Raw genomic sequence first — 23,128 nt, forward strand, 5'->3', positions numbered from 1 at the left:
CAAAACATCCCTGGGATTAAGGTTTTCCAGAGGGGATGCACTGCCTTGTCTGTCTCCTTTCCTGTTTCCTGGACATCATTGTTTGCTCCTTCAGGTGTCAGGCTTTTAGAGATGAGTAGAAGGACCAATTCTGGCTCTCATAAAACTCCAGAGTCTAAATTAGCATCCAAAACTGTGTTTCAAAAATGAGACAGGAAAATAAAAGGTGTTTGATATATCAACAGTTATTAGAACTCTTTTCAAGATCAAACCTCATTATTTTTCTGGCTTGGTTGGGCTGGAGTGCAAATAAATGGCAAAGTTATTGATTTTTTTAAAATTATTATTATTATTCCAGTTAGCAATTACAGGAAATCAGTACATAAAAATACGGGTTGAGAGCCAGAACAGGGATTTCTCACTGAATTAGTTTTTAACAGTTTTAAAGAGCTGTCTTACCTAGTCTGGAGACACTGATCATCAGCACAAATAGCAGGTCTTGGGGCTGCATTTCTGCCTTCTCCCCCCAAAAGCTCAGGAGACAGTTTCATTGTAAGCATCACAGCATTTCAGCTCATCCTCTTGGGCTGGCAATTCAAAACCCTTCATAAATTATTGCCAGAAGGGCAGCAGCCCTTCAGCAAGGCTTAAACAAACAGCCTGGCTCCTCTTCTGGGCAGGATTTGGATCTCAGGCTCCTTCCTCAGGGCAGACAGGCAAGGCTGGCTGGTTCAATAACATGCTCTTAAAAATAAAAGCAGTTTAGATTGTCTGGTTTCCAGTGTGCCCTGTGGCTGGAAGCCTGTGGGTAGATGTCTGTGTCCAGGTGAAATGACCAAAGAGGAACTTCAGGTTTGGAGTTTGTGGACCTCCTCCCCTGCCCCCAGCCACTGGCAGTAAAAAGGATAAGGAAGATTGGGAGGGAAGAGTGTTTATAATCACCTTTTCATTTACCTGATTGTGTTCAAACACCCAGTTTATCATTTCTTACTAAAATCCTGACCTCTGTATGCAGAAGTGAAGAGGGATGTGTTTGGAATGAGCATCCAGTGCTCCATAACCCGCAGCTCTGGAGGTCAGAGGAGGAATTTGCAGTCAGAGAAATGGAAAAACTGGACAAAGCTGTCTGTTGCTCAGAGGTTACATCTGGGGGTGGTGCAGAGGACACAGATCAGGCCAAAGGGCATTGGGGAGTTTTTACGAAGTTGTTGGGCTTTGAGGGAAAGGTGAGACAGCGACGGAAGAGGGAGACTCTGGGGCTGGAACTGCTCCTGGGTCTAGCACTGCAGCTCCCAGCAGTTGTTGACAAGCAGACACAGTTGTTGTCATAAAAAGGAGATGGTAACCTGTGTAATGAAGGTGTTCCAAGGGCTGGATCTCATGCCAGGAAGGATTTCATGAAGGGTAGTGAAGAGAGACTTCACACGGTGGTGTTTGGAGGTGTGAGACAGTGGTGAACTGGCCACTGTTCTGATCAGGTGTGAGATCACAGAATCACGGGATGGTTTGGGTTGGAAGGGACCTCTGGAGATCATTTAGTCCAAGCAGGGTCACCTAGAGCAGGTGACACAACTGGGTCTTGAATTTTACATCCAGGTAGGTTTGGAATGTCTGCAGAGAGGGAGACTCCACACCCTCCCTGGGCAGCTGTTCCAGGGCTCTGCCACCTCCGTGGAAGGAAGTTCTTCCTCCTGTTGAGGTGGAACTTGTTGTGGTTTAGTTTATGGCCACTGCTCCTTGTCCTGTTGCTGGGCACCTCTGAACAGAGCCTGGCACCATCCTGACACCCCTTGGAGATATTTGCATCGATTGTTGAGATTCCCTCTCAGCCTTCTCTTCTCCAAGAGAAGACCATCTTTCTGCTGGGTTTGGGGTGTTGCTGTCAGGTTGCAGTCCATGTGTCAGTGGAGCTTGGGGTGGTGTCTCACCTTTGGTCTGTGAGGGAAGAACCTCTTGCCCTGGCTGGGAAATGCTTCTCTGTGCTGGGACAGCTCAGGCTGCCTCGAGCAGTTTGGGACTGCTGACAAACACACACCTCAATCCTCTTGGAAACTCTGGTTTTGACCTCTTGTGCACTCTGATTTTAACCTCTTGTGCACTCTGATTTTAACCTCTTGTGCACTCTGATTTTAACCTCTTGTGCACTCTGATTTTAACCTCTTGTGCACTCTGATTTTAACCTGTTGGGCACTCTGATTTTGGCCTCTGGAGCAGTCTGTGTGAGATCAGTGCCCAAAGCTCCAAAGGGATGGATGAAAACCCGAGCACATTTCATTCAGAGCAGGTGACCAGCTCTGAACTCCCAGGCTTTTTAACATTCTGCTTGCAATGCTCTCTTCCAGCGCCCTGCTCACGGATTCCAAGTTAATATGAAGTTGGAGGCTGTGGACAGGAGAAATCCCATCTTGATAAGAGTGGCAACAATAGTTGACAAAGACAACCATCGCATTAAGGTATGACCTTGCTGCCAAGTGCAGAGCCCTGTGCTGAGGAACAGAAAAACACCCCCTCGGTTGGAGGAGCAGCAAACAACTGCCTGGCAGCTGATGTGGCCTCAGGGCCTGCCCAACTGGAAATGATTTCTGGTGCTTTGTTCTGCTGAAATCTGATGGAATTGCCTGGTGTTGTTAGTAGCTGTTTTAATGTAACTGTTCTGAAATGACACTTGACAGTGTGATTTTCCATCTCGTGGCGTTTTCCTGTGTGATCTCTGGGGTTGAAGGCAGCATTAGTGTTCAGCTGGGGGGAAAATACCTGACAGGGTTTTTTTCCTGCCATACTTAAAGGAAAACTCAAAGCAATTTAAGCCCTGGTCCATGGGGGAAGTGGCTTCATTCTCCAGTAGGAATTTGTAACATAGGTGGAGTTTAAGTAATTCTTTTCACATAAATATATTGCCAGAAAAATCTGCTGTGCTTTGCCTTCTGAGAAATTAAGTATGAGCCAGCTAAAGTGGAGGCTGCACTGATGGAGGCTCCTTGGCCACAGGTCTCCTTCCCAAAGGATAGTTGTGTGGGTAGGAGTGGAGTTCACTTCCCATTATCCAGCTGATTCTCAGTCTCATTTGCTGTGAGCAAAAGCCAAGTTTTGCCAATATTTAGTAGCTTGATATTCAATTCATCCGTTTGAAACTTTGCTGCACAGACAACCCAGTAGCTTTTAGATTCTAGTGATCCTCAGTCTTTGTTAACCTGACCTGGGTCTGAGCTGTTACCAGTCTCTTCATCCAGCAGGAAATTGTAGCTTGTTCACTGCAAAACTCACCGAACTTGTTGGCTTTTCTGGTGGTTTGGGATCCTCAGAAAACAGAACAATTAAATAATCAGTTTGTTTGCATAGCTCTGGGCTCTGAGTGTACAGCACCCTGTGGTGTGTGGGATGACACAACTGTGTCACCAGAACCTGGCTGTTCTGTAAAACACAGATGCAGGAAAACAAAGAGTTACCCTGAGCACAGAGATGATTGTGCCTGACTGAAAGATTGAAATGAAAGATTGAATGAATCAGCCTCAAGCTGAGCAAGGTGAGACAGAGGGGGAAGTTAACATAAAAGCTGAGTCATGCCCTTAACTGTCTCCCTCACTGAGACTGTGCTTCTTTCAGATCCATTTCGATGGTTGGGACCCTCATTATGATTTCTGGGTGGATGCAGACAGCCCTGACATCCATCCCGTGGGCTGGTGTGCCAAGACTGGACACGCTCTGCAGGTCCCTCTAGGTAAGCAGAGACACCACGGTGTTATGCTGGATGATTTTCCTGAGTGCATTTTGCTCTTCACATGTTTAACTGCCTTTTTTTTTTTTTTTTTTTTTTTAACTTATTTTCAGGTGCTGAGGACCCAGAGGGAGCAGTGGGACAAGTGTGTCCCACTCCAGGCTGCCACGGGATCGGGCACGTCCGGGGACCACGATATGGGACACATTACACGTATGTAAACGAGGTCCTCTAAGAGTCTGAGTGCTGTTAATAATGATAATGCAGCAACAAGCACCTGCACTGCACTGAAATGATCTCAGTGTTTGTTCTGGAGGTGGTTATATCTGCAATTGCAGCTCCCTCTTGTGTCTAAATGTGCTGTTTCATCATAAATTCTGTTTATACCAGTATAATCATTATAACTGCAATGCAAACAGACTAATTCACTCCAATTTCTTCGTTCCAGCAGTGCTAAAGGAGAGGTTTTTGTAAAATAATATGCCTAAGAACAGCAGGCAAGGAGACATTAAAGAGGGAGAGAGTGTGGGTAGGTTATTAAAGTACAAGAGTGAGGAGTGCTTGCTCATGTTTTGTGCTCTGCCTTTTGATTTCTCTTGGAAGAGAAAGGTTTTTTCTCAAGTAAACTATTTTAAAGAGCCAGAAAACAATCTCAGGGAGGAGGTCTGAAGATCTGGTAGCTTGTAATGTGGGCTTGGGATTTTTCAGAGTGAAAGTTGCCGAACTCACTTGTTCCATGAAATGTTCACATAAGCAGGTTACAGAGGACGAGCTCTTCTCTAACAGCACCTCAGAGTGGGTAATAACATCTCCCTGAGTGTTTGTGGCCTCATTTTTTCTGGGTTTGTGATGGATTTCTCTGCCTGAGGCTGGTAAGGCTGTGTGACTGTAAAGCATTGTCACCTCTCTCTGGTTTTTGTTTCTCTGTCCCAGGTTGGTTGGCTGCCCATACTCTGATGTGAACCTCAGCAGAGAGAACTCGTTACAGGACCGGCTGAGCGGGGAGAGACCTTCCCCTGGGAACACCATGCAGAAGGCCAAGAGGCTGGAGACTCCTGCCCCATTCCTGTTGGGAGCAGGGGAGTCTTCTCAGGGAGACTCTCCACAATCCAGGTGAGCTGAACATTATTCTTGGCAGATACTGGGGAACAAAACCATTTACAAGGATAAAAACCACCAGAATTGGCAGAGGAGCAGCAGAGCATTGAGTTCATCTGTCTGTAATATTGACCTGTGCCCCAGACACTCTTAACACAGAGCAAGGCACTTTTCTACCCTCATATGCCTTAATAGGTTTCTCAATTCCTTAATCCTGCTGCTCTGGTCACATTCCAACAAAGGAAATTGCATTCTGTCTCCATAAATTTTTCCTTGCTGTTTCAATTTAAAATATGTTCTTTTCCTTCGTTTCCTTGTCCTAAAACTGTCAGGCCAAGGTTATTTTGCACCATTAAACAGACTCTGTGTGTATCACTTGGCAAACAAGTTGAGCTCCTTCAGGTACTTTGTTTTCTTACAGGAAAATCTTGGAATTGAGCAGCATTGAAGCAAACTGTGTGTAAGTTCTTGGAGCACAGGAGGCAGTTAAATGTGTTGTGGGACAGACCAGGGCATGAAGGATTTTATTAAGATCATCTCACTGGGGCAAACTCCAGCAATAGTTTTATTCTTTTTATTCTTTGTTGTATATGAAGGGTTATATATATCTTAAAGTTCATCTATTTGTTTAGATTTATAACATTTCCAAGATCTGTTTGGCTGGAAAAAAAGGAATGAATGCTTCTCTTCCCTCGAAGGCCAAATTTGCCTCTTCCCAGCTAGAGCTATCTTAATTTCTAATTGTCACACCAGAATTGATTGCATTTCAGTGGCACTCTTACCATAAAGCCCCCCTCAGGAGATTTGAGATTCTCACAGAATAAATGGCATTCTAGAATTGTGATATATTTCTGTTCTTCTGAGTATTTTGTTTCCTCGTAGTGGGAGGTCTGAATTCAGCCTGTAAATCTGGTAACACTCTGCTGCTTGTCCTTCCTTGGCCAACTCTGTAGCTCAGTTGATGCATCAAACTCAGTCATGGAGCCTCTTAAATGTTATCCAGAGGTATCAGGATTCAGAAATCTTAAATCCCTGGCTTTGCCCATTACCCAGTGGTTTCCTGTAGCTGCTGGGATCAGAGCCTGAGTCCACAGAGCCTGATTTGTTTCACATAATCTCTCCCAATCCATGCAGAGGAGTAACAAAGCACTTTGTACTCGTGGGGAGGGAAAGTTCCACCACTAGATGGTAGTTGCTGCTCTCACTTGGAAGGAGCAGCCAGCTTCACTCTCCTGTGGGAAAAGGGACCGGAGGGTGTCAGCTCAGCTCCCGTCATTTATCTGTCTTTCCAGAAAAGCTGCACCAGACAGTGAGAAGTGGTGTCAAAGCAGCGTTCACACTCCATCAGAGCAGTCTGAAAACAGTCAGGAGAGAGACTGGGGAGAGGAGGATTCCTCTGCAGACATCAAAGCCACACCAAAAACGTAAATAAGATTTGCGTGATGTGTTTTCCTGCGTTTACTGTGGTGTTTCTTGCTGCTGCTGCTGTATCTGAAATAAAGGTGCAAATCACAAAGTTTGATCAGGGGTTTGCAGCAGAGGGTTTTAGAATGACATGGTGAATCTCTTCCCTCCCTCCCAGCATTTTTGGCCCTCTCTTTCCTGCAGTAAAGTCAAGTGTGAATTCTAGCCATGAATTTAATGGCTCAGAGAGAGGTCTGGGATGGAGCAGTGCTACTGCTTATTTTAACAGGGAAAAGTTTTTAGTTTCTCTAAGTTTCTATAAGTCCCATTAATCTCTATATAGAGAGGAAATTACATCCATTTCTGTATCATCTGAAATGTTCTGTAATTGGTGCTTTCAGGCTTGGGTGCTCACGTGCCTATATCAAGTTCCAGCTGGTGAAACGGGAAAGCAATGGGAAAGGTTGGTTAAATTTTATGCCTTTTTCTCTGTGTGCTCATATCCCTGCAATATCCCCACAGTCACAAGGAGCATTCAGAAATTCACAGCTTTTTTGGCTTTGATTCCACAGTCAAGATGAAGCTGGAGGGGATGGCAGTGGTAGTTTTAATTCCTTTAAAATGATGAGGAAGAGTAAAATCACTTAGAAGGGAAAGTTTTAATACTTTGTAGGGTGAAGCTTTGTATTTATTAACTGAGAAGACAGTTTGCACCAGCTCTTGTGCCACTGCAGACTCGAGTTCTCTAGTGGCAAAAGGTTTTCATTCCCAAACAGTCTGTGACCTGTGTCAGGCCTTGACAGAGCCAGCACAGTGTCAAGGGAGACTTGCTTAAAAACCTGGCAGATAGTTTAAGTTCCATCAGCTTCTTTTTTCAGACCCTCCTGGCTATCCAGAAACGTATTCTGAATCATTTGGGGACTTTTTTTAAGGTTTTGTCAAAGAGGAAAAGAAGAAAGAAAAGTTAAATGGAAAAAACAATGCTTTTTTTTTTTACTTTTCCTGGTACATGACAGGTTAAGTTTCCAGAGCAGCTTTCTCCTATCACTTTAGCAAACCATATGCTTAACTTTCAGATTTACTATAAAAAGCCATTTCAGAGAACGGAGCTGACCAGGCTTTTAGGAGGATTTAACATGGTAATAAGTCTCCAATCAAAAATAGCTAAGCAGGCACAAACTGGGACAGGTGCCTAGGCTTTTATTTATTTATTTATTTTTATTTATTTATTTTAATACTCATTTTTACCTAGTGCTGAGTTCTGCAGTGGGAGCTGAGGGATCTGCCAGCTCTGAGCTGCAATTGCAGCTGGCAGGGAAAGCTGCCCCACTCCACCTTCACCTGACACAGAATGATGGAAATCAGGGGAGGGAAATGCAGCAATAATCCACTGACCTGTAATGTCACAGCTACCCAGAGCTTTCAGCCCAGCTCTGTTTAAACTATCAGATCACTGCTGCTTTCTCAGAGGGAAAGTCATTTGTTGAGGTGGTTTTGGTGCTTAGCACGAGGATTTGGGCTTAGTGGAGGAAAGGAGTTGGCATGAGGTGGAAGCAGTGCCCAGCCAGCAGTGGGGGAAACTTTGGGCACAAGTGGGACCTCCTGGAGCAGGGAGAGGTGGGGACAAGGACAGTGGGACAGAGGAGGAGTTGGTGACACTCTCCCAGGAGCAGTGTCTGTGCCGTGTTCTCACCAGGAGCTCCTGAACTGAGCGGTTCCTACTCAGGCTTTATTTGTTTTAAATCCTCCCTCGCTCTCATTATTAGAAATTTGATACATTTGATGCTGTCCCACTTCCTTTAGGGACGTGGAGATGAGGTGACCCTTCGGACAAGGGGAGTGACCGTTCCCTAGAACAAGCTTTACCTCCAGTGCTGCTTTCCCTTTGGAAAACCACGGAAATCTGGGGGGTTTTTTATACTCTGCCGTTTCCCTTTGTGCTCTCCGTGTAGCGACTGGCACACCCCCCAGACCTGGCACCCCGACCCACTGACAGCTGCTGAGCTCAGGCAGCCGCTCCGGGCACAGGGAGCCTTCCCGAGGGCAGGGATAAAGCGGGAATGTCGGGGATAAAGCGGGAATGTCGTGTGGTTGCCGCGGGATGGCGCCGGGCAGGCAGGGGCTGGGGGCAGCCCACCGTAACCGCTGTAAACCCCAGGAATGTTTCCCAGCTTGTTTCCATCCTCTGCCTGGCTTCCTGTTGTATAAGCAGCACGTCCCTGCAGGACCATGACTCTGCACTGCTCCAGTGATCTCATTAGGGAGGGGTGATTTCTTCCTCTCGTTTTTTTTTTTTTCTGTCTTGGTTTTTAAAGCTTCCGCCACTTGACACATGAGGAGGGAGTTGATGTCTGGAGGTAACAGGCAGCACTCCTGGCCTGGGAGTCTCCCCAGGAGCAAGCCCAGGCCACAGGCTGGCAGGCACAGAGCCCTTCCCAGGCTGGCTCCAGCTGGGAGCTGGAACTGTGCCATCAGTTCCCAGCCGAAGATGCTGTTACCAGAACTCCTCCACCTTGTCAATAAAAGGCTGCAAACATCTTCTCTGTTAGCAGCATGACATCATTTTCCAGGGAAGAAGCTGACGATAAAGCCTCCAGCCTGGCAATCTTATCTTTTTTTTCCCCCTCTCTCCTGCTCAGGAGGGTGGGAAGGACGGCCTGGAAGCTCAGTGTGCCGTGCCTGGCCCTCTCTGACCACCCTGCCTTGCTCCCCTCTCCAGACTGTGACCCTTCCTCCTGCTTTGTAATTGCTCCTACTCGGAGCCTGGCTCTGACTTGTCTCCTTTCCTTTTCCAGGCCCTGATTTGGATCTCCAGCAGGCCCTCCACCAGTCCATCTTCATGCCTTCCCTGGCCTCTAACCCGACCCACCGGCTCCATCTCTTCTGGGAGCAGCACTGCAGGCTCTTGCCAGAGGTCTCAGGCCTCACAGCCAAACAAGTTGCCAAATGGACTGTGGAAGAGGTGAGTTCCCTGTTCTTCTGCTCTCCTGGGCTGCAGGAAAGCCAGCTCCCTCCTCCTCTGGAGTGCTAATTGGGAGACATCTTTATTTTCTTCCCTTTCCCCCTCTGGTTGCTGTGCATGTGCCACAGCTGACTCAGCTGGAAGTTACACCCAAGTCCCTTTAGCAGGGAGGGATCCATGTTAACCCTCTGGTTTCCACAGCTTCAATAGGATTCCCTCCCTCCCTGCCTCTGTTTGTTTATTTAGCCCTTGATCTCTCACTCCTCAGGCCTGAAGCTTCCTCCTGACAGCAGATTCCCTTTCTCTGTGATCTCCCTCCCCCTCTCCTTTGCTGCTGATTCACTTCATTGCAGAGAATTCCAAACTGTGCATGCCCACTCCTCCTGCCTCTCCCTGCCTGATTCCCCTGGGACAAAACTGCCCACAAGCCTGACCTGATTTCTGGCAGAGGTATCTGTGCAGCTGGGGATGTGTCTCTGCAGCTCTGGAGATGTCTCCTGTAATTAGGTGGTGTGTGAAAACCCGGAGTGTTTTGTGTGCTGAGTAGTTGGTTTTTGCCTCGATGCCTTGGGCATAAATAATATTTGTCTCTGCACTTGGGAAGTGGTGACAATTTGGATGCTGGCACTTAATTGCAGGGCATTTAATCCAAGAGGAATGTGCTGTAGTGTTGTGCTTGCAAGGATGCAGGGAATCTGCAAAGCAGGAGAAAGGTGCTGCTGGTGGTGGTGCAGAGAGGATCTTCAGAGACTTTCAGAAAGTGCATTTTCCCCAAGTGCCTCTTAACATCAGATAAATCCAATTTGACTTTGCTCTTTGTGCTGGAGGACTGCTGGGAATCTGGTGGGATTGCAGTGATGTGGGAGATGGGAACCACAGCAGCTGGGAAGGGGATAGAGCAATTAGGGTTGCTGTTTTAAAACTTAGTTGTTGTGGCGTTTTTTTGTTCTGGTTTTTTGTTTCTTTCTTTTTAATAAAAATATGTTTGAATTAAATTCGTAGCAAGGAGGAAAAAATATCTCTTGAAAGCTTTGCTGTTCCTGTCCTTTTGAGAAAGTTTCCAATGATTTGTCCAAAAGGTCTTTTAGCAAATCAATAAGGTCAGAAGCAGTTAATCCTCTGACATGATAATCAAAATCTCTTTCTTTTGGATAAAACAGGGAGGCTGGTTCATGGAAGTACAGCATCAGGATCCAAGCCAAATAAAATCTGTCCTTTGCAGTTGACCTTTAAAGCAGCTGCTGGGCAAATTTAACTGGGATATTAGTTTGATAACAGATGAATGTAAGCAGGGACCACAGGACATGGATGGAGGGCAATATAGTGATTCCAACCCAGAATACCCTGAACTCTGTGCTCAGCCTGAAACAACTGAGGAAGTTTTGGCTGCCAGTAACAGTGTGATTGGCACATTAAAAAGCTCAATTGCAGCCCCACAATGGACTGGCTGAAGTCATTACAGGTTTTTGTCTCGAATTTCAATCAAGTGGGTCTGGTTTTGCAAATTATGTTCATCACAAATTCCCAGAGGAATCAGTTTGGGCTCTGTCTGAGCACTTGCAGGATCAGCATGTGCAGTGCAGTGAAACCTCAGGTCTGGGAGATGAAAGCAGCAGGACTTGCTGTGTTTTAGGGAGTCCAGAGTACATTTGGTCTGTTGGCATTTGGGCTCCCAACATCTTCCTGCAGGGCAAACATTTGCCTTTGGGTTGTGCTTTGAACTCTGCTGCACAAAGGAGCCCATTTTGCTGATCTGTAACAAGGGTGTAAAATTCTCCTTTGGTTTCAGGCTAAAGAACTGGTTTTATTTTATAAAACCCACATTAAGGGAAAAAATGTTGCTTTAATTCTCTGCTGGTTGAGAACAGCTGAAATGGCAGAGCAGCAGCAGCATTTAGGGGCCCTCCAGCAAAGAAACTCCTGGTAACACTGAGCAGGCAACAAGAGTAGTTACTTTAATGCAGCTTTGGTATTTATTGAAAGCTTCCTGTCATGTTTTTAGGGCACAGCATATTGACTCACAGAAGAACATTAAGATGTGCTGCAGTTGTATTGTTCATTAGTTAATCCTGCATCAATGTTAATACCTGGGGGGGGGGGGACTGTCTTTGTGCCAAGTGCTTTTGGGTTTTTAAATCCCAGTTAAGCCCAGCCTGTCTCTGATGGCCTCAGGAGGGGTGTCAGTCCTGCAGGAGCTGTTCCAGGGGTGCAGTGTGAGACAGGCATTTGCCACCCAGGGATATAAATCCTGTGCTCACCTCAGTGTGTCACCTCTGGGATCACATCAGCACCTTCCAGATGGGTCATACGGAGTTTCTAAGGTGTTTTCAGCTCTTTTTCAACCCCTTTTCCATCCCTAATGTGCATTGGGAGTGTAAGAGCTTCCAGCAGACAGCTCTGGGAGCATTGGGGTGGTTACAGCAGGGATCAGTTTCTCCATTCCTTACAAAAGGAAAGTAGTGTTTTGTCGCTGGTTTGTAATAGGAGTTTGCACTTCTACAAGAGAAAATTTGGAGTCCCTGCCTGATGGAGATGTGGATTTTAGGGATTCCCTTTAAAATGGAGCAGGAAAGGCTGGCAGGCATTCACTTCTTCAAAGGAAAAGCCTTGATCCCACTGTGTTCCCAACCTGTCCCAGTTCCTCACTGTGAGCCCCTCCAGCCTCACCCTTTCCCTGGATTCAGGGCTTCCCTGCCACTGTTGGGGGGCTGGGTTGGTTTCCCGTGGTGTCACTGTGTTTTTACCTCATGCTCCTGAGCCTCCCTTGTCCCTCAACTGCCACATCTTGGTCTGGGGACTCTCCTCCCCAGCAGTGATGGACCAGGCAGGTCACTGTGGCTCGATGGAACCCGGGGTCTGGCTCCCCTTCTGGGGACCTTCAACTCCTGTTTGCTCCTTCCCTCCCTTCTCTCCATCCCTGGTAAACCCCCAGGGCTCCTGTTTGTTTGAAAAGCCTCTCCTGTGGCACAAAGAGCTCCCAGTGTCCCTACAAATGACTCCTGGGACAGATCAAAGGTCTGTCACTCCGTGTCAGTGACAGTAGCCAGCAGCAGTCGTGCAGGGAAGGACACAGGAGCAAGGCAGGCTCAGGTCATTCCCAGGAGGTGTCTGCCAGCCTCCCAGTGCCACAGACACTGAAGAGCCTCTTGCCCTGAGGGGCCCAACTGTCTCTTAAATTCTGGAAGGCACCAGACCCTGCAGAAGGATTTTTATTTGTGGTTTAATAGTAAGGGGTGGGGACGATTCAAAAGGAAAGTGGTTGTTTTGTCATTTGTTTGTGATAGAGGAATTTGCACTTCTGCAGGAGAAAATTTGGAGTCCCTGCCCGATGGAGATGTGGATTTTAGGGGTTCCCTTTAAATGGAGCACTGAGAGGGATGCTCTGCTCTCGGGTTACATAACAGAAACCACGGGAATTGGAGCTGCTCCTGCCACAGGGGAGAGCAAACCTGGAGGGCACTGAGAGCCCCATGGCTGGAGGGAGGGAATGACTCTCAGTCTAGTGGTGGGATCAGCTGGAGATGCAGTGACACGATTTAGGAGAGGCTTTGACAATCCTGAGTTGAAGGGGTGCTCGTGTGTGACAGTGACCCCTCCCAGCTGCTTGTTTGTGTACAGGAGGAAATGTCACATCTGTAACAACTCACATGGATGTGCCTCATGAAACAGAGCTGCTCCTGCAAGGGAGCATCCAATTAGCAGATGTTTGATCTGATTATGCCTCAATATACAAATATTCTATGAACCAGTGGAGCTACAGCTGGAGAAGACAATACACATTAATTCATCCTCGGCTGCTCCTTGCACTCCTTAGTGTTATATAATGTAACCCAGGTCTCCAGGGAGATTATTCCCAATGTTAACAGATTCCCTGCTTAGAAAGGTTCTCCCTAGTGTGAAATGTAAAATTAACTTTTACTTGTTTAATCCTCTTGGTACCATGGATCCTGTGCACCCACCACGGATTAAATAAAACCAAAACTCCTTTCCTTCCCAGCTCTCCTGCCTTTGGATGTTGGTAAACCAGCAGTGCTCATTCAGTTGGTTTATCTTGTCTCTCACAGGCAAAGTCATCCTGGGAAACTGTCTAAATCCTTTTTTCTTCCTAATTTTACTCTCCAGCAATACTGTAGAGAAAAGTGAAGTTGAGGATGAGTTTAAAGTAGTGTAGCCACACACAGCTTTTAATCTGGAAAAATAATGTTGATTTTGTGAGGGTGTTTTAGAGGACTGGAGGAGCAGGGAGAGAAATGGTCAAATGGCAACAGGGACAGTTATTGCTGGTAACCAGAATATGCAGAGGAGTTGCAGCAGCAACCCAGAAATATATCCTTCATTAATGGGAGAGTTTTAAGTATTAAAGTTGTAAAAATTTTTGCATAAAGAACTCGTACAGAAATAGGAGCTTTTTGCTCGACAGTGTCCCATTTTAATTGTCCACGTTTCTTCCCTGGAATTCCAGGTGGTGAGCTTCATCCAGCGTTTGCCTGGTTGCAAAGAACAAGCGTCTGTGTTCAGGGAAGAGGTAAGTGCAGCGTGCCCTGCCCCTGGGCTGTGAGCACAGACCTGCTCAGCCCTGTCATTCCAGAGCCTGTGGCATTCAGGAGGCTGTATTCCAGCATGGCTAATTGCATCCTGCTGCTTTAAATTTCCCCTGCAGTTCCAATCAGGGAGCCTGTGCTGAACATCCTGTCTTGGACCGTTGTGCCGTGGCTTTGGCACCACTATAAAGATGTCCTGTTGGAGTGGGGTGGGGAGGATCTCATCTGCTGCCTCTAACGAGGACATGTGCTCCTGGGGAGCCTGGCAGGCACAGGGTTTCCCAGGAATTGCTGGCTTCCCCCATGGGGTGAGAGCAGGAGGAAAACCTTTCCTTGAACAGGGAGAGGTTGGGAAGTCACACCGTGTCCTGCCTGTGGCGTGTCCTGTCATTGCTGCCACGGGCTGGGCTGGGCTTGTTCCCTGTTCCTGGTGTGTTCACCGTGGCTTTTGGGAGTCCTCTGCAGGCAGGGGATAAGGCTGTCCTGGTTTTTGGCACACTTGTTTAGGTGGATCATAGGTGGGGGCTGTTGAGTGCTTCAGCTTCCACTTCCATTGCAGGTGGTACTTGGAGACTCTTTGTGAGCCCCCGATGAATTTGCAGGGATGAACCTTGTCCTGGGCTCATCCCACAGCCCAGGCAGGATGTGAGGGGGGGATTCAGTCCCTCTGCTCTGCCCAGTGAGACCCAACGTGCAGAGTTGCCTCCAGGTCCAGGGGAACCAACATCTGAAGGATGTGGAGCTCCTGGAGTGAGTCCAGAGGAGGCCCCGGAGATGCTCCAGGGCTGGAGCCCCTCTGCTCTGGAGCCAGGCTGGGAGAGCTGGGGGGTTCCCCTGGAGAAGAGAAGGCTCCAGGGAGAGCTGAGAGCCCCTGGCAGGGCCTAAAGGGGCTCAGGAGAGCTGGAGAGGGACTGGGGACAAGGGATGGAGGGACAGGACACAGGGAATGGCTTCCCAGTGCCAGAGGGCAGAATTAGATGGGATATTGGGAAGGAATTCTTCCCTGTGAGGACGGGGAGGCCCTGGCACAGGTTGCCCAGAGAAGCTGTGGCTGCCCCTGGAATCCCTGGAAGTGTCCAAGGCCAGGTTGGAGCAACCTGGGCTACGGAAGGTGTCCCTGCCCGTGGCAGGGGGTAGAATTAGATGAGCTTTAAGGTCCCTTCCAACCCAACCCATTCCATGGCTCTGTGACAGCTCCTGCTCTGGCTGTGAGGGCTCAGGGAGGGGCTGTGCCTCCTCTGCTTCACTGCAGTGACTGGAAAGGGCAGGTTTGTGATAGTTCACTGCTCCAGAGCTGGCTCCTGTTCAGGGTCAGTCAGGCTGCAGTGCATTTTGTGGATTTATGTATCTGTGCTTTCCTTCCCCTTGCTTTAAAAAACATGCAGACACACACAAAATAGAGAGCAAAAGAAATGGAGGCTTGCAAAAAGCACTCTCCACAGTGTGACAAATCTTTAACTGAATATAGTGGGAATAGTGGAATTTATTTAAATGAACCAATCTTTCAGTGTAGCTGAGTGGAAAAGGTGCATCCTGATTTCTAGGGAAGATGTATTTAGAGGTAAGAGTGCTAGATAAACTGTACCAAGCAAATCTTGTAATGAATCCAACCATTCTCCATGTATTTTATTGTATTTCTCATGGCCATAATTTAAACAGCAGCCTCTCCTTTCTAGTTCTGACAGTGTCATAGCCACGGTCTATTTTAATCCCTTATTTCCTGCAGCCTCCAAGTGTGATTCCCTGTGCCAAATTTTAGGAGCTCGCATTGTTTTTACAAGTTCACGCTCAACCCAAATTGTCAGTTTGAAATTAAAACCCTTTTAGCAGTTTGGCTTTGGCCAGAGTGTAGGTGTGAGTGACAGGAGAGCTGAGCTCCCCCACACTGTCCATTAGCTGGGCTCAGCCTCCAAGTGCTCCACATCCAGGAGAAATAAATCCCTGGTAGACTCCTCTTGGCGGGGGGCTGGACAGGGATAAGTTGCTGCTTACATTAGGAATGAAGAGAACAAATTGTGCACAGAATTTTAAAAACCATCCAAATAAGATGGAACAAAGAAATGAATAATAAAGCACAGACTTGTTTCTAGGTCCAGTTCAGGGCAGGTCTGTTTAAAATAAGCATGTGTGAGGCAATGCAGTGAAAATGAAGCACAGGAATAATATTGGACTCCAAAGCATTTCGAAATGTAGGACTGTTTTCCAGCAGTTTTCTGCTCCTCTTGACTCTATTATTTAATTTAAACAGCAGCCCCATTTGTTTCAAGCTATTTTTAACATGTTCATTGCAGCAGTGTAGACTCTGGGCAGCCTGAAAATAAGATTGGGGGACTTTGTGTGGCCATCTGTGGGCTGGGAGCACTGCTGGCATTCCCATTGGAGGAATTAACTTCCCAGTTCCTCCCAGTTACTTAACTGGGAGGTTAAATAACTTGCTAAGGGGCTCTTGTGTGGTGAGAGGTGGGGAACCCAAATCTCCTGGCTCCCACTCTTTGCTTTAATCAGATGTTTGCCCGAGTTTACTCAGTGTTTCCTCTTGCACCAGTCATTGACATCCAAAAAAATTCCAGTTGGGAAGGCAACAAAAATAGCAGAACTGTTATTCTGGCTGGGCTGAGTGTCCCTCCTTGTCTGCTGCACTGGTGAGCATCAAGTGAGAGGAGGAGACACTGTCAGTCCCTGTAAATGGACTTTAATGGAATAACTTAGGGAGACACATATTGTTTGTCTGTGTCCATTAATCTTTCACTTCTTCCCTGCAGCATTTGGGGTTTATATTAATTATATCTGTGTTGTCTCTGTGGATGTTCTTGCTCAAGTAAATTTTTAACCTCTTCTTAAAATAGTCTGTCATGATTTCACTCGCTGCTACCTAGAGCATCCTGGATTTTCACATGGTAGTGTGTTAATCACTTGCTTAATTTGCATCTCATTGAATATCTCCTTGCTGGTGGATTTTTCCAGACTTTACCATGCCTTGTTCTATCCAGCACACGGTTTCTTTTGCCCTGTGCTGAGCAAGCCCAGTTAGTGCCACTGACAAGGATTTCACAAGAACCTCCTGTTTCTCCTTTAAACAGAGACTTGTTGTCTGTGGGCATAAAACATCCCAGTTGTGGGAGTAGCCAGATGTTCACATCTCAGGGATTGTTCTCATCTGTAAGGTTTTTAGCAGAACTGACCAAAAAAAGGTTGTTTGCCTTTAATTTTTTACCCTGAACAGCTTAACAGGGGTGGAGGAGTCTGTGTGGGGGCAGTCATGGATCAGGGTGGTATATTAATTCTTGGATAGTTTGGCACTCTGGATTTTCTGACCTAATTTCTGGCCACAGATTGTGTATAGGCTGTAGGATTTTTGGCTTTTTAAAGCAATTCTAGAGACTCTAAATTCTGTTGAAGAAGCACCTCATGGTCTCTCCGTAAGCACACCCTGAGGCTTCTCCATTGGTAGGAAAATGCGATGAGGTCTGTGATCCTTGGAAAGGGCAGCATGTCTGGGAACGTCCCAGGGTGTGGGTGCCAGGACTAGGGAATGACCAGAAGTGGGAATCCTGCCTGTCCCTTGCTGGTTAATCCCTGTTTTTGTTGTGTCCCAACCTCCAGCAGATCGACGGCGAGGCCTTCCTGCTCCTCAAGCAGAACGACATCGTTAAAATCCTCAGCATCAAGCTGGGCCCTGCCCTGAAGATCTACAACGCCATCCTCATGTTCAAATCTGCAGAAGACAACTGAGAAGGGCCCTTTGGGCACATCCCACGAGGAATTCACAGGGAATGGGTCTTCAGCTGTGAGCATTCCAATGTGCCGAACGGGCGGATTTCGGGACTCGGATGTATTTTAAGTAGAACTTAGTCAAAATATTTTGAGGTTATAAAAAAATCCTGCCACAGTCTGGAATATGGGGCAGCTTCACTTCCAAGAAGAGGATTATTATTATATTTTGTAATTGAATTTGGTTTTGATATATCAATCTCTTTTGGAGATGGAGAAGAAACCTCCGGTTCTAAGGGGAATCCAGGGTAGCATTGGTGGAGCTGCAGGAGCAGGAGGAAAGCTTGGAGTAAAACTGACTCTGTGTCCATGATAGTGCCTGAAAGAGAGACTGAGTGATCACCAGTGAGTTGAACATGTTCTGTATGTGTGAAAGAGAGAGTGAGGAAGGAGGAAAAAGGTGCACTTAAAGCAACTCCCCCATATCCTTCACTGCTGTGACTCAGGAGCTGACCTTTTCAGGACTGTTAAATTCCAGTGTCTCCTACTGATCCTGGTGCTTCTGATCCCCTTGGCTGCTGGGCTGCTTAAACCACAGCAGGAAGGGAGTGTGGGCAGAGGGTTTCCATCAGGCATTGCTTCTGCCAGCGAGCAGAACCCTCGTTTAGATCACCAGGACCTGTGCAGGTGGGCTTTGGGTGGGAAAAGATCCCAGGAAGGAATCTCCCACGGGAGACAAGGATAAATGTTTTAGCTGTAGTTCTCCCTCTGTGCTTTTGTGCAGCTGCTCTCTGGGCCAGGAACATTTTCTGGCAAAATGGCACAATCAGGAGCACTTGGGGACCGGATGGGTTTGTTCTTGTCCTCTGCACTGTCAGCCAAAAGCTGGGAATGGGAGTTGGAAACCCAGCAGTGGCCACAGTGTGTGTGTAAACAGATTTCCTAGAAACAAATGGCTTTTCTTTTGGACACTCCAACCTGATGAGTGTGGAGTGCTTTGGCCCTTCTCCCCTCCAGGTGGACTTTGGAGGGTCCTGTGGGGCAGAGCTGCAGCTCCTCTGCCTGTTCAGGAGTGGGGCAGGCAGAGCACACATCCAGGGAAGTTGGATTGGAGAGGAATCAGGGTTTAAACAGACAGTAAAATGGGGTGGGAATCACTTCCCAAAAGAGCTGAGGTGCATCAGGGAGGGAGCACAGCCTGTGTCCCTGTGCAGGCAGCCTGTGCTCTCCTGGTGGGAGCACGAGGGCTTCCTGCTCTGCTCGGAGCCAGAGAAGGAACAGAGCCAGTTTTAGGAACATGCCCATGGCACTGTGACATCCTGGATGGGGTTTCCACACTGTTACTTCCCGAGCTGTCCTCTCCCATGGAAACCTTGGGAGACAGGGTGAACACCTCGGTGTTCCCGCTCCTGCCTGGCAGCACAGCAGCTCCTGGTTCCCCCTCTGGATGCTCTCCCTGAGATATTTGGCTCTTGTGGAGTTTATCCAGGACCACCTTAGCTCAGACAGCCCTCAGAGCCCTTCATCCAGAGCTGCCAGGCTGAATCCTGCATGTGGGAGCCCTTCCAAGTGCTGGAGGTGTGTTTACCTCTGCCAGGGCTGTGGCAATTTCTCAGGGCACTGCATGGTGACATAATCCATCCATAGGCACCTCAAACTCCCTTGGCATCTCTGCCAACAGTGTTGCTTCCCCAGAGCCATTGGGAACAGGATGAACACACTGTCCATGGCCACGTGGTGACACAAAGTCCTTCCCTCATCCCCCACGTCCTTTGTCCAACCTTCAGCTGCTGGGAAGGTCCTGGTGACTTGCCTAAAGTAGGAAGTTCCTTAAAATTGTAAATACAGCAGAATCCACCCCACTGAAGCCATTCAGTCCTGGAATAATCATTTAGAGCAGTTTGTTTCCATACTCTTATTTTTTATAAGATGTTTAAGCCTTCACAGAGAAGACACAGGGTAGGTGGGATATTTAATAACTGGAACATTAAATATCAGCCAGGCAGCTGCAGGAGAGAAATTCACTGCAGTGGTAAGGACTAGGCAAGAGATTAATTTAGTGTATTAAAATGCATTTTTAGTCTGATAACCAGGATATTCACCAAAGAGTCCCATTCCTTTATCCTGCTCTGCACATCCAGCATCAACGTGAAGACTTGAATTGTAAGTGGCATGTCCTGGGCTCAGACAGAACTCGCCTTCTGGGCAGAGCAAAATTGTTTCCTGACAAGTGGAGCAGAGGATCCAGAGCTGGGCTGTTTTATTCCTGGCTCTCCACTGACTTGCTAAATAACCCTGAGCCTTTCCATGCTCCAGTTTCCCTCTCTGTGACACCCAGCCAGGTGGGGTGAGTGCAATTTTGCCTTTCCCTTGTTCCTAACGAGCAAATCCTGCCAGAGTTTCTGTTTCACCTCCTCCCTTTGGGAACCTGAGTTGGGGGACAGCAGATTGCCTCTAGCACTGAACCAAAATATAATATTAATTTCATTTCTTTTTACTATATATAGATGGAGGATGAAGAGAATCGGTTAAACAAGCAGTGAGATTCTAGTCAGTGAAATTATTCAAACAGAAGAGAAATCTTTAATCCTTGGGGCTTCCAAGCCAGCTGGATCAAAGAGGAAAATGTGTTCTTGGAGGTTGTTCAGTGACAGCCAGCACAGTGCTTTCAGCAGGGGGGAAGGAGGAACCTTTTAGGGCTGGAAGAAGGAGGAATGTGCTTCTTGTGCCTTTTTTTGTAATCTGATAATTGTCTTTGCAGAGCAAGCAAGAATGTGCACACATCTATTACCCACTCCTTTCCCAAATATAGCTGTATTCCAATAAAATCCAGCGACTTCACCGGGCAAAGAGATTTCAAACTCACTAATATTTACAAGACAGAGAAAACAGCTAAACCAGCTCACTTTTTAGCCCCATAACTTAGGAATTCGTGGGTTGCTGATGCTGTTGCACTTGTGTCAGGGATTGTTGCTTTCCTGTGTGTCCTGATGAGTTGTTCCTGCTGCCAGACTCTGCCCCAGGCCCGTTCCCAGCCCTGCTCCAGGCCAGGGCTCTGCAGATGCCTTTGGTTTGTCTTGATGCCTTGTTGTCTCATTCGAAACGTGCACTTTGAAGCAAAAAAAAAGCCAAAAGTTGTGGCTCTGCAGGGAACAAAGCTGAGGCTGGTTTGTTCCAGCTGGGACTGGGAGGATTTGGGGTCTGCTGGATGTCGGCAGCAACCAGTTGTTGGCCCAGCTGAACCCAGGAGCCACTTAGAAATACAAATATATTCCTCATAAGCCACCCAGAGCTGTGACAAGTTCCTGTGGGCCAGCAGAGGAATTGGGAAGTTTCAGTTCTCCAAGTGGGTCTTATTCCTGGCTCTGTTTTTCTTCCTGCATCCCTGTTTTTTTGAATCCCAAAGCAATCATTTTTTTTTTTTCTCCTTTTCTTCTCCTCCTGTTGGAATTTTTCTGTGCCATCACCAATGATCATCCTTGTAATCCAGTAGCAGCAAATTCCAGCTCTGGGTAATGAATCCCATTAAGGTTGGACACTGACAGCAAAACTCTTCATCCAGAGGGAAAAACCCAGCACTGAGCCCAGGGATAAGCTCGTTCAGCTGTACAAGATTTCCTGCCTGCTACTTTCATGCCCTGCTTAGGGATTTTATACCACAGAGAGCTTTAAAGTTTCTGACATCCCCTCCATCATGTGATGAGCCAGCTTATTTTGGAGATTCCTGTTACTTGAACTGGAAACACGTGCAGGGGAAGGGAGGAAGGCTCGGCTCAGCCTCGGGAATGTTTGCCTGTTTGAAACCAAATACTTGAGCTTTTCAACACTAGCCATGCCCTTGCACTCCACCGATGCTTTCCTCTGGAAATGTGAATAAAATTAATATAAGTTCAGAGCTGGTTTGTTCATTCTGGGGCTGGGGCTGGGCAGGATTGCTGGGCTGGCTCTCACTGGGGTGGGATGGTCATCACGTTTTCCTCCCCCCTAAACCCAAACCTGGCACTCACAACACAGGCAGCATTTTCATCTTTTATCCCTTTTTTTCTGTGTCTCTTACCTCTGTGTTGGAGCTCTCCTTGATGTGTGCACGGAGCAGCACCAGCCTTGGCTGTGGCTGCACCTGATCCCCAATTCCTCACTGTCCTCTGCTGCTGACAGAAGGTTTTAATGATAGAATCCTTGGAAAGGACCTTAAAGCCCCTCTAGTCCAACCCCCTGCCATGGGCAACCTGTGCCAGGGCCTTGCCATGCTCACAGGGAAGAATTTTTCCCTAATATCCAACCTAAACCCTACCCTCTTTCAGTGTAAAGCCATTTTCCCTTGTCCATATGAGAAGTCCCTCTCTCTCCTTGTTGTAGGCCCCCTTTAGGCACTGGAAGGGGCTCCAAGGTCTCCCCAGAGCCTTCTCTTGTCCAGGATGGACACCCCAGCTCTCCCAGCCTGGCTCCAGAGCAGAGGGGCTTGATGGTGATGGGAGCAGAGCTCGGCCTTGCAAGTACCAGTCCCTAAACTCCAAACCCACTCAGCCAAGGCCAACAACCTCCCAGACTCTCCAGAGACTCCTCCAGCCCCTCGAGTGGGTGTGCAGATTCCACCAGGGAATTGTGCAAGGATCTCAGCACGAAGGACAAACCATTGGGGGCTGACATGGAATAACTGCAGGTTTTTCCTGCCCGAAGGAGAAAAACTTGGGACAAAAAAAAAAAAAATTCCACGTTTGCCTGAGCAGAGTAACCTGCAAGTGCAGTCAGCCTTTTGGGGGATTGATTCATCCTGCTCTGTTCAAACTTCTCCATCAGGGAAATAAAGACCCTTTCACAGAGAAACTCAGATCTCAGAAGTGCGAGGGCATCCCTGCAGAGTCCAGGCAGTGTTGGATGTTCCTGAGGCTGCACCAGCCATTCCCAACTCCCCAGACCAGGGATCCGATCACGGTAACAAAAACAAACAAGCTGAGGGTTTTAAATAGAAGCAAAAAAAACCTTGGGGAAAAAAAAAAAAACGAGAGCAAATGTTTACCCCGAGGATGGGATAGTTTAGGAATTATGGCTGGGAGCCAAATCTCCAATACTTTTGGTTTCAGGAGGTTTGCAAACCTTCAGCTGCCAACGTGACTCCGTGCCCTGATCCCCTGGGATGGGCGACCTGCTGCAGGTGTGGCTTTGGGAAACCTTGGGGGGGATCAGGAGGAAAAGTTCAACACCTGATTTTGGGGCACATTACACAGTGTTTTGCAGTTTATCAGAGAATTGCAATTAGAGCAGGAAGAGGTGAGTTAATTATCATTGCCATGGGCACACAGGGAAAGAAGCCCAGTGGGGCATTAGGGAAGGGGAAACAGACCCCAAAATGCAGAGTTTAAACATTGATTCGTACTGAGAACAAGTTCTTGCTGGTTTTAGTTCAACACTCAATTTTGGGAGCTGCTTCAGGAAGATGGCAGAGTCCTGGGATGGCCTGTGATAGGACACCATGAGGGATTAAGGAATCCACGAAGAAACCACCAGTCTTCCAGTGTCTAAAGGGGCTCCAGGAGAGCTGGAGAGGGACTTGGGACAAGGAATGGAGGGACAGAACACAGGGAATGGCTTCCCACTGCCAAAGGGAAGGGTAAGATGGGATATTGGGAAGGAATTGTCCCCTTTGAGGGTGGGGAGGCTCTGGCACAGTTGCCCAGAGAAGCTGTGGTTGCCCCTGTATCCCTGGAAGTGTCCAAG

General features: G+C 47.6%; 1 protein-coding gene across 4 annotated transcripts in view; it reads left to right on the top strand.

Moving 5' to 3' along the window:
- Positions 1 to 21,303, top strand: part of LOC113984566 (lethal(3)malignant brain tumor-like protein 3) — a 40,994-nt gene extending 19,691 nt beyond the window's left edge. For 3 of the 4 annotated variants that reach the window (XM_027714650.2, XM_027714651.2, XM_039389925.1), the window contains 9 exons: positions 2,322 to 2,432; positions 3,583 to 3,697; positions 3,808 to 3,907; positions 4,628 to 4,807; positions 6,085 to 6,216; positions 6,598 to 6,659; positions 8,992 to 9,158; positions 13,621 to 13,683; positions 17,303 to 21,303. In XM_027714650.2, coding sequence (XP_027570451.2) covers positions 2,322 to 2,432; positions 3,583 to 3,697; positions 3,808 to 3,907; positions 4,628 to 4,807; positions 6,085 to 6,216; positions 6,598 to 6,659; positions 8,992 to 9,158; positions 13,621 to 13,683; positions 17,303 to 17,431 — 1,059 coding nt within the window. In that variant the 3' untranslated portion in view covers positions 17,432 to 21,303. The remainder of the gene's footprint in view (positions 1 to 2,321; positions 2,433 to 3,582; positions 3,698 to 3,807; positions 3,908 to 4,627; positions 4,808 to 6,084; positions 6,217 to 6,597; positions 6,660 to 8,991; positions 9,159 to 13,620; positions 13,684 to 17,302) is intronic. The other variant, XM_027714652.2, reaches the window with a different exon arrangement.
- The last annotated feature ends 1,825 nt before the right edge of the window (positions 21,304 to 23,128 follow it).

This window comes from Pipra filicauda, unplaced genomic scaffold, assembly GCF_003945595.2.
Source record: "Pipra filicauda isolate LSUMZ 115617 unplaced genomic scaffold, ASM394559v2 scaffold78_size3787270_pilon, whole genome shotgun sequence".
NCBI classification, from domain to species: domain Eukaryota; kingdom Metazoa; phylum Chordata; class Aves; order Passeriformes; family Pipridae; genus Pipra; species Pipra filicauda.